Consider the following 10,510-nt stretch of genomic DNA (forward strand, 5'->3'; position numbering starts at 1 on the left):
TTTCTTATACTGTTCAATATATATATATATTTTTTTTTGTACTTCGTGTGTACAGGCTCTCCCTAGAGAGCCAGTTCTAAGTGTTATCAATGAATGCTGTTACTATTAGCACCGTGTTATAGTACCAGCGTATATATTACCAGCCCTTGAGGAATGATCACATGCGTGCATCGCGTTACAGAAGCTATAAACTATATCGTCACACGCCTTCGATGCAGTCAACCGATGGAATAGCCGCAAGGGACGATGCCATTGCATCGGCCAACGCGCTAACGAGACCTGATGTCTCAATTTCCGAAAGGACGTACGTCCTCGCGACAGGGGGCGATTGCGTTGTGGGGGACGACGCCCCGTGCGACGAGGGGTGATACAGACCTGATAAGGCGTTAAAATAATATACAGCCTCGGCGTTCGGGACCGGAATCTCCGCGATACGTAATGCCCCCTTCGTACTCATTCGTTTCTTTTTCCCGTCTGGCTTGCTCCCTTCTTCCTTTCTCATTTTCCTTTTTTTATTTCTGTCCCTCAATCACCCCCTTTTTTCTCTCTCCCGCCGATTCGCCGCCGTGCTTTATCCCCCTTCCCTTCACGAATTGTTTCTCGATGCTATCCGTGACTCTCCAGTTTGTTAGGGGGATTTATTTGATTGAATATCGACTGCTCGAGTAGCCACCCACGGGTTATAACGGGGGTGTATCAGTAGCGCACAGACCCCGATTGCGTGAGGGGGGGGGGGGGTGAAAAGACGCCCCCGTAATATATACGCGGGACGAGAGAATGATGCGTTACTTTATTACTTCTTGGGCGGGGATGAGACTGATATTGACGCTTATTATAACGTTTCTGTATTTTCGACGATGTCGAGTATATATACCAAATAATTGATTATTAATATCTGTCTAAAAATCTCAGGATTTAGTTACAAAATAAATTTGTATGCAAAGGAGAGCCCAAAAGAACATAACGCCCGAAAGAAGAAAAGAAAAGTAAAGGTTGGACTAATATAAAGTACTTCGTTTCTCGTTCTTCTTTGGAAGTACTCTTCAATGCTGATGAAGCTGAAGTACGTCGACTTGAGCAATTATTGAGTTGAAGTCATAGAAGCATAATAATTTGACAACGAGGTTTGTTCCTTTCTAGAAAAACTTACTTTTCTTACTAATAGAGTTGAATGCCAAAGTTAGTACTTCTTAATTGCCTTATAGTTGCAATAAGAAACTAAATTTCACGAATGTTCAAGGAAAAGTTTAGAAGACGTAGAAAGATTCGTAAATCGTTTAATTGACGTTTGCTGAACATTTAACAATCTTTGTAAGTATTCTTATTTTTATTTTATATCTCTTATAAAATCACTTTTTATATTTGTACCTAATTTTAATATTTTAATACATTATTTTAAATATCTGTATATAGCTTTTTGACTGTTCGAAATTGAATTTATGTAAAATACTAAAAAAATGTTTCAAAGATTTTCATGAGTTTTTAGACATCGTGTACGAAAAATCTGTATTAGTAATAACATTCGCTATAAATGACAATAGGATGATCATTAATTCGGTAACACTTTAATCGAGGGCATTCTATCACGCGAATCTCTCGTAATCATATTTGAGAGCCTCGAGCATTTTATCGGTTTTAGGGGCAAACATCTTTTGTGAGCCCCATAGAAAAATAGCTTCTTTAACGAGATGTTCCACCGTCGAAATGTGATGTTTGTATCAATGCCACTGCTAGGATGTTTTTTACAGAGAATTTACTGATAAATATAAATGCAAGCTAGAAAGCTGTTCGATGTATACACACACATAAATATACTGTCAATTTAATTCAACAAGCCGCATAATCTTAAATAAAAACTCTCAATAAGCATAAAAATTATTTTATAAGCAAAAACTCTATCTTATAAGTGTAAACATCTCAATTATTCTTGCCTTTACCATGAAGAAGGGTGGAAAATAAATGAGGCACTGCTCAGTATCTCACTTTAGATAGCCACACTCCTGCCTGGTACGTACGCACACGCTTTCGTAGGGAAGTTCGCATAATAGACTCTAATCCGAATCTAAATCTGAGCTTACGAGATAAACAGTCTATTAGGGAGGACGCGGGACGTTGCAGCGCGGGACGAACCCGCTCGAAATCTCCGAGGGATCGGGGGATGTAACGGCTACATCAAAGGTATCGGATTGACGAGGAGAATCCCCGTACTGCCGCATCCCGGGTTTATAAACCGTGAGATACGCAGCCCTCTTGCAACAGTCGTCAATCGCGAACAATCGGATCAAAACGAGCTTTTCTTGGAAAATTATCGCGAAAAGATTAAACGGCGGAGAGTCGGGCGAGATTTCGTGGGACCATGTCGGTTTCTCGATGAAAAATTAACGGAGGGTCGATATATCACGGCGAGGGCGTGGATTCAGATATCATTGAATCGAAGGGTGCGACGGTGGATAAATCTACCTTTTTATAAAACTTGAGAAAATTGATTTAAATCTGGCTTCTTTGAATTTTGCTCTTGCCAATTCTTAAAAGAGCCACTTTACCGTTTAGTACTGTAATCTCCAGTTAAATGGGCGCCTGCAACGAGTTTTCAGAATTCTACGCGAAATTTCGTAATAAAATAATAGATTTGAATAGAATAGCTCAATCCGATAAAAATAAAATACTTTTTAACATAGTAAAGTGCTTCAGTTACATGTATTTATGTATTCTTACGTCTTGAATTTATTGGTCCACTTTGCGAGCTGCATTCAAATTACTTCTCACGATTATATGTTATATTATAATACGGGTTATAATTCGCGTCGATATTCGCGTAGATTTTTTTTTTTAGGGTGCACTTGACTTGAGTGCCGTTCACTTAATTATTGGCAATATTTTGTTATCGAGTGATACCATGTATCCGTATATCTACACGATTGAATCTGTGGTGCAAGTGGTTTTAAAACTCTGATAACAGTCGGATATTTGATAATCCAGTCGTAATACGAATATATCTTGTTATACTTTCTATTATGCAATACTAAATGTCTTCTTGTTTTCCCTTTTTTTTTAACATTTCGTGTCTTATCTAACCACGTTTATTACGAGTTGTGCACGTATAGTAGGGTGTACGTCAAATGACATATTAATAATGTCTCTAACATCATTAGGATGTAATTCTGTTGGGGTACGTTTGATAAAAATAGCCCGTAGTAAATTAACACAATACACAGAGAGAATTTTCTCTTAGAATTTATCCTTAAAATCATAGTAGTTGTGGGACGACGTCCCACGTATTACGAATAATTTTATGCGAGCTATTCTGATTACTATCTACCACAATAAAAAATATTAATATCCATTACAATAAAATATAAAATATGTTTGATTAATTTTACTAAAATATATAGTAAAATAATTTTTCAAAAATTACCAATTTGCTTAGCAATTTTTATTAGGCGTTGTGTTTGTAATAAAATGTCTTTTGCATATTTCAAAAATTCCTATCGTTACCGATAATATTTGATTGATATTGCCAAGTTTTCCCAAGTTTGTAGTGAATTTAACGGTAAAATATAACGAAAAATTCTCTCCGTGTAGTTATCAATCATATACGAGAAGAATTATTTTTTTTTACATATTATGCAGAATTAATTGTTTACATATGTACGATTGCAGTTTTATGTTCCAGTTTTATAAATATTTTTCGTATAACGTCACATTATTTTACGTCATATCGTTCAATAACATAATGTCAAACGAATGAAAAATACTCGCGAAGTCGCTTAAATTAGACGTGAAAATATTGCATTTTTCCAATATGTATCCTGACTTTCAATGCAGCAGAGAGCTATTCGAAATGCACCGTCAGGCATGCTAACGCTCTCTCTCTTTGGCAGGAAACTATATTTTATAAAATTAAATTCTCTCTATTATAAGTTGCGACGTGGGACGCGAATTAATACGTCGACAGCTGGGCATGGCATTCATTTCGGTGAATGGGAAACACGGATGTTCGCTGTATCACTGTTTAATACCGGAGGCCGTCGATAATTAAGGAAAGCTACGTAGGTGTTATCAAATTTATTGCCAATATACGCGTCGACGTAGGAGGTTAATGTCGCTGAATGGAGTAATTTCTTGTCGTTCCATTACAAAGAGCTATTACCGCAGTCTCCGGAATCAGTCGAAGTTGCGAACGTAAATTTAGTTCGGAAACTTGCAGTGCTTGTGGCTGTTATCGATTACGCGTATTCTAAAATTAGAAGAAACCGGTATTTCTCGCGATAAACAAGTGTCATTCTATGAAAAAAAATATTTTAATTTTTAACTGAATTTTAATTTCCATCTTCCATCCGATCTTTTTTTTATCGGTCAATAAAAAACTTTACGTTTACTTTAATAAGCGAAATTTCAAATTGATCGATAAATATTTGCTAGTTTCTTGGAGTAGTGTCGAACAACTGTAGCATCTATTCAGTTATAATGAAGGGCTGCAGTTGGAAGGCCAATTTTAAGTATGCTCCATTCAAAATGCCATTAAGAGCGTCTCGCGGCTCATTCGTACAGAACATTTCTGGGCTTGGCGTATACCGAGCCATCAGCTAGTCGAGGGCGGTATGATTGACGAGCCCTTAAACGAAATGGGATTAATGCGCATACAAATTTCGGAGTCTCGAGGGAGTTCATCCCAACTCGTCGATAATAATTATTATTAATGATGAAATTAGTGGGCGGCCGCGTGCCGTTGATTTAGCCCCCAACACAATCGCACGAAAAATCGAGGAATTGGTATTCCCTATTTGCGGATTGTCTCTACAAAGGCCGTGTAAAATTTAGATCAGCCATAAATTAATCAGTAATTAATGATTTCTACAACGCAATTATATACATATTTAATTCGCAAATTGTATAAATCGAAATATGAGTAAAGCAAAATCTAAATTTGTCGTTAAAACATATTTAATAGATAGAATTAAATTAATATTTGTCTGTTAAAATGATAAATGTTACTACATGACAAGAATATTAGAAAATATCATAGTTAACCATTTTGTACTTATAATTCTACGCATTTTTCTCTCAGTACGTGATAATAATCTTTATAACAATATAACTGAGATTTCGTTGATGATTTCGGTAAAGTGAAAGATCGGTGTTGTATTTATTTAGTATTTTGCGGTATCTTTGATAATTTGTTAAGCAGGGCAATCGACATCGGAGAGAGAATTAATTACGGAGCTGAGAGGCTTCCAGGCTTCAAAGGACGCGAGTAAAGTATTTCTCGGAAATGGAAATGTAAATGATGGCGTGAGTACATGCAAATGTCAAAATTTCCAGCCATTTTGCCAGTTGTACTTGTGAGAGATGAAATTGGCGCACGGCCACGTATAATCGCACAAAGGAACTTCTACAAAACCGAAGAAACTCCCGCGCCGTTGATTTGTGTACCGCACGCAGAATTCAGCAAAATGTACTCTGTAACTTCCAGAGCATATTCCTCGGGAAGCTGTTTCCAGGGAAAATCATAGCTCATCGCGATTTCAAAGACGTAATCTTAGTTAGCAAACTATTTGCGGGGGCTGGAGCTCCTTCTCGCATATATACATCTTCCTGATTTAATCTCTCGCAGACACCATCATTTACCTAATTTCTGTTTTAATAATCCAATTAAATTCATTTCAATATTAATTACTCAGTTACTGATCGTAATAGAAATGCGAAATTACAAAAGTGACGAGGATCTCCATCGGTAATTATAGCATCTCCATTTTAATTTGCTTGGACGATTGTCCATAAATTTATTATGACGCAATTACACTCAAGAAATTAATTATTGACAAGCAGATAAAAAGAAATTTATAAAAGTACTTAATGCAAAAGTCCTATTGTATAGTAAGTTTTACATAACAAAAATAAAAGTTTTTTTCTTATTCCAAAACAATTGCGTCCAACATTTAATAAACATTGTAAACATTTATTTTTATCTGTATTTTTATATTGAGAGATCCAATCTCGAAAAATTGAGGTAGCAGTTTGCTTATGTAGGAAAGCTTTTTAAAGGAAGATTTTCTTTTAGCAGAAACTCGATTATATTATTCTCGCGAGACAGAAAACGAAGAAAATCCGTTCGCGAAGGGCTGGTATAAAGCTCGCTATTTCGCCATTCACGAATAGATTTGTTCGAGGTTTCGGAATGAGCTGAGAAATCGTCGCGAACGTTGAATTTTCTCCTATAAAACGCTCCCTAGAGAAAGAGGACGGATGCAGCCCCGCTTGCTATACGACGGAGGGTGGAATCGGTTTCTCGGATTTTACGAACTTTCGACCGATAACTTGCTTCTTTACTCCCTGACTCTCTCTTTCTTTACTTTTCTTCATTCTTTTTTTCAACTTCCTTCTCTCACGTTCTCGTGTCCCTCCACTAAGACGTTTGACGGAACTTAGAATATAAACGAGCCGAAACCCCTCATCGGTACGTCAACTCGAACGCTGGGTGGGATGATAGATCGACTCTTTCGACGACGCCGCGAAGATATAAATGCACACTTTTGAAAGGCTAAACTAGCGGGTTTTCCGGAACGATTTTGTATGATAAAATAGCTTAAATTATAAAGTCTATAAAAAATATTTGCAGTATATATACGTGATTTAATATTTATTTGTGTTTTCTTCTTTCTTTTCTACGAAAGACATTTTGGAAGTCACTACTGCGTTGCATCAAAATCTGTGATATAGCTTCTTTCTATATAATTCAAAATTATAAGAATGTTTGTAAATTATTAAAATAAAGTCAAACAATCGAAATAAAATATTAAGATACAGAAGATACTTGGGAAGAGCTGTACGAAATATTTATTTATAAAAGTCAACATCGTCCCTCTATGAAAGTATTGGAATCGTAGAGTTGTTGGAATCGTTGGGCACGGAGACAGAAATAAATACGTTATTTCCACATGTTCCAGGTCGATTTCGGCGACGTTTTCATACCGTCTGACTTGAAGGTACCGAAATTGCAAGTGCTTCCTGAATTTTCGAGATTGGCGCACGGCCTCCGCAGCGGCAACATCAGTATTCTAGACAGCAAAACAATCTACATTCCAAATTTGCATTACGACGGTGGTGGACCGGACGCTTACTTCTGGGTAGGCAACGGCTCAGAACCCAGCCGTTTTGGTATCAAGGTCCCCAATGAAGTAGACAGGTCAGTTGAGACACAAGCAGTCTGAAACAATTAATAAATTAATTTTCATAAAACCAATATTATCATTCTCCTGTAAAAAATCTAGAGGATGTAGATTTCTGCATAAAAAATTATACGGGAAATAAATAAATACCAAAGACACTATCGCATAATTTATTTTAAAGCAACAAGTTTATTGTTATACATTTTAAAAACTTATTTTAACTTTAAGTAAGCCTTATATAATTACTTTTATAATAATACGAGTTTTATTTTCTCCATCTGTATATATATATATTTGTATATGTATCCGTATATTTAAGAAATTAACATCACTTAATTTAGATTTAATTGAAAGATATAATGTTTCTACAAAAGCTTGGGTACTCGTACTTTAATTTAAAACATTTTACTCAAGTTACTGAAATTATTATTAATCTCATCTAATCCGCCGACAGTTTGGCACCATTAAGAGGATACCAAGGAGAGGACATCGAGATCGTCTTGCCGGGGAACTTGACGGTGTACGACATCAGCTGGCTCGCGGTGTGGTGCGTTGAATACAGACACAATTTCGGCCATGTTCTAATTCCAAGGGACCTCGACGTTCCACCGGCTCTCGGCCAGACGAAAATTACGGTAAACCAAAATGAGTTCTCCAATCCTGATACGCCCCAAACTTTCGTGCCTTACGTACCCTCATTAACGTTCACTATGAAATGATAATATACGCGGCTCCGCTCTTTGATATACGGTATATACACGATGAAAAGCTTCGCCTTAATGAAGACGAAAATTGAATGCACTGTGAAGAGGAACGTTTGCGTCTTTATATGATAAAATACACGTAGCTGCTAATATTTTAGATTCAATAAAAATCGTGCCAACAAGGCTCTTACTCTAGTCATTTTTAAGCAACTGTACAATATCTTCTTAAAGCTAAATGAAATCGAGGATCATGGATCTCATCTTGAGAGAAGTTCTCAATCTTCCTGATAATATAACGAAATCGTTATCACGTTTGTCGTTCAAATTCAATCATTATATTCTCTTTAATAACGTTGCTTTTGATTTTTAAATGGAATAGCCGCCATGGTGGTATAATCCAGTAAGTACAACGCGATCGATGCACGATATTTTGCCGTACGGATGATACATAATCCCCCCGTATTGAGGTCACAGGTCACAGATTCGCGATATTTTCTTTTTCAGACGAGCAGCACACCGACGCCTAAGGTGAACAACTGCAAAGAGATACTAAATGGCCGTATTCAAGTGCAGTGGCAGCTGAAGGGTGAGGACGTGCAGATTCGACTGTCGGGACGCATCAAGGAGGACCAGTACGTGGCGTTCGGGTTGTCGGGTGAGGAAGGGAAGGCCGAGATGATCGGCGGCGACGTCGCTGTGATCGGATACAATAAACAAACCGGCAAGTTCATCGCCGAGGATTACTACATGTCGGACTTATCTCAGTGCGATGGCAAGAAGGGTGTATGCCCGGATGAGAGGATCGGCGGAAGAAACGACGTGGTGCTCTTGCATGGGGAAAGGAAGAATGGCATAACAACGGGTACATTTCTATCCTATACGTTATAAAGGACGATATTACGATAGAAACGGAAAAAATAATACATGGCTAATTGTTACATTTATTCTCTTTGACAATTTTACTCTTTACGCGACTTAAAAAATGTGTGGTCTTATATGAGAGATACATTTACTAGTTATATAAATTTACCAGTTACATAATAAAAATTTACGAGATATTTTTCATTAAATAGTTCAATTTTATTTAATAGATAAATTAGAATAAAAATGTAGCATAAATGAATATATATAGGAATTTTATAGTTAATTGAAAATCTATATTTAAATGCCATTTGCGATTTTTAATGTAAGAACTAGCGTGTAAAATTATTTTTGAATGTATTCGCATCAACTTGAATGTTTGTCATAAATTAAGTAAACTAAAGTATACGAAACAGAAATTATCCTTAGAGTGGTGTAATTCATATTTCAATTGCAGTTACGTACACACGTCCGATGAGAACCAACGAGCCAGAGAAGGACAGGATGATTCCGGAAAGGGAAACCAGCGTGATCGCTGCCATCGGAGTTCTGAATTCGCAGGGCGAAGCAAATGCTCACGAGAGATTCGATAAGACTACCGAGGATATTCGTATCGATTTTACGTCGAGAAATGTTCACGACTGTACAAATTCCCTGTACAATATTCCTGACGAACCTGATCTTGAATCCTGGACGCCGGCCGTTATCAATGATAAGAATCTTTTCAGTGCAAGAATTGGACCGACTGGTTCGAAAAGAGGATACTCAAAAATCACAGGTATTAATTACACATTATGACCGAATTATATCTCTAATACTTATTTTGTTAAGTAAAACCGCATCGTCTTATGTTAAATGTATGTAGACAGTAGAATTATTTGATGAAACTTGGAGATTAATTAAAATAGAATTTAACTAACAAAAAATCTAATTAAAAGATAGTATCTTATTATATAAAAATAATATATGTCATATTAATAAATTTGCAGATATTTTTTATATATTTATTCTACTGTTATGTAAAATATTAAATAGTATTAGTATCATGATAATGTTGAAATTGTTTACCGTTGACTTTTTTCCCCTTAAGATGATATAGTATTTTAAGGCCGAGATCAATCAGTGATCCTTATTGCAATTTAGGTACACCCTCTTGGGGCATCGCATGGTATATCAATGATTTGCTGATCCCGGAGATCACCGTCGAGCGAGGAAAAACTTATACCTTTATTGTGGAGGGTGGAGACGATTATACTAATCCCGCTAGGTGAGTCCTGAGAATAACACCCTTCAAAATACATACACGGTGCAAGATTAGATTGAGATCGCTATATAATATTCCCAGTATGACATTGTGAAACACATTATTGTGAAACGTTCATATACCTTCGACAGGTATCATCCATTCTATATAACTGACAGTCCGGAGGGTGGTCTTGGACAACAGACAGGGAATCAAATAATGAACGAAAGAGTATTTGCTGGCGTAGAGCGTGATTCTGACGGATATTTCGAACCGACCGCAAAGGGTCGTTATTGCGAATGGGTCCGCACCACGGTGGATAACGCGGATAATTACAAGACGTTTAAGAGATTCTTCGAAACGCTCGAACTCAAATGCGACAAGGGCGAGCCTGCCAAGCTCGCATGGACCGTGGAAAAAGACACGCCGGACTTAGTTTACTATCAGGTACGAATTTGAGGGAAAAGCCAAAACTTCGAACAATTACCTGCAAATATATAAATTATTTTAGTTTTAAACAATCTTATTAAAAT

The 10,510-nt window shown here is 36.7% G+C and overlaps 1 protein-coding gene across 6 annotated transcripts in view; it reads left to right on the top strand.

Annotated features, from left to right (window-relative positions):
- The window catches only part of LOC139770753 (protein Skeletor, isoforms B/C-like), a 71,942-nt gene that overhangs the window by 55,025 nt on the left and 6,407 nt on the right, over positions 1-10,510 (top strand). For 5 of the 6 annotated variants that reach the window (XM_071702915.1, XM_071702911.1, XM_071702910.1 and 2 more), the window contains exons 5-11: positions 6,948-7,186; positions 7,624-7,804; positions 8,253-8,273; positions 8,378-8,735; positions 9,192-9,512; positions 9,878-10,001; positions 10,130-10,424. In XM_071702915.1, the coding sequence (XP_071559016.1) occupies positions 6,948-7,186; positions 7,624-7,804; positions 8,253-8,273; positions 8,378-8,735; positions 9,192-9,512; positions 9,878-10,001; positions 10,130-10,424 (1,539 nt within the window). The remainder of the gene's footprint in view (positions 1-6,947; positions 7,187-7,623; positions 7,805-8,252; positions 8,274-8,377; positions 8,736-9,191; positions 9,513-9,877; positions 10,002-10,129; positions 10,425-10,510) is intronic. The other variant, XM_071702916.1, reaches the window with a different exon arrangement.

The sequence above is a fragment of the Temnothorax nylanderi genome, unplaced genomic scaffold, assembly GCF_030848795.1.
Source record: "Temnothorax nylanderi isolate EJ_2023f unplaced genomic scaffold, tnyl_v1.0 TNYL_tig0032_pilon, whole genome shotgun sequence".
Lineage (NCBI taxonomy): Eukaryota > Metazoa > Arthropoda > Insecta > Hymenoptera > Formicidae > Temnothorax > Temnothorax nylanderi.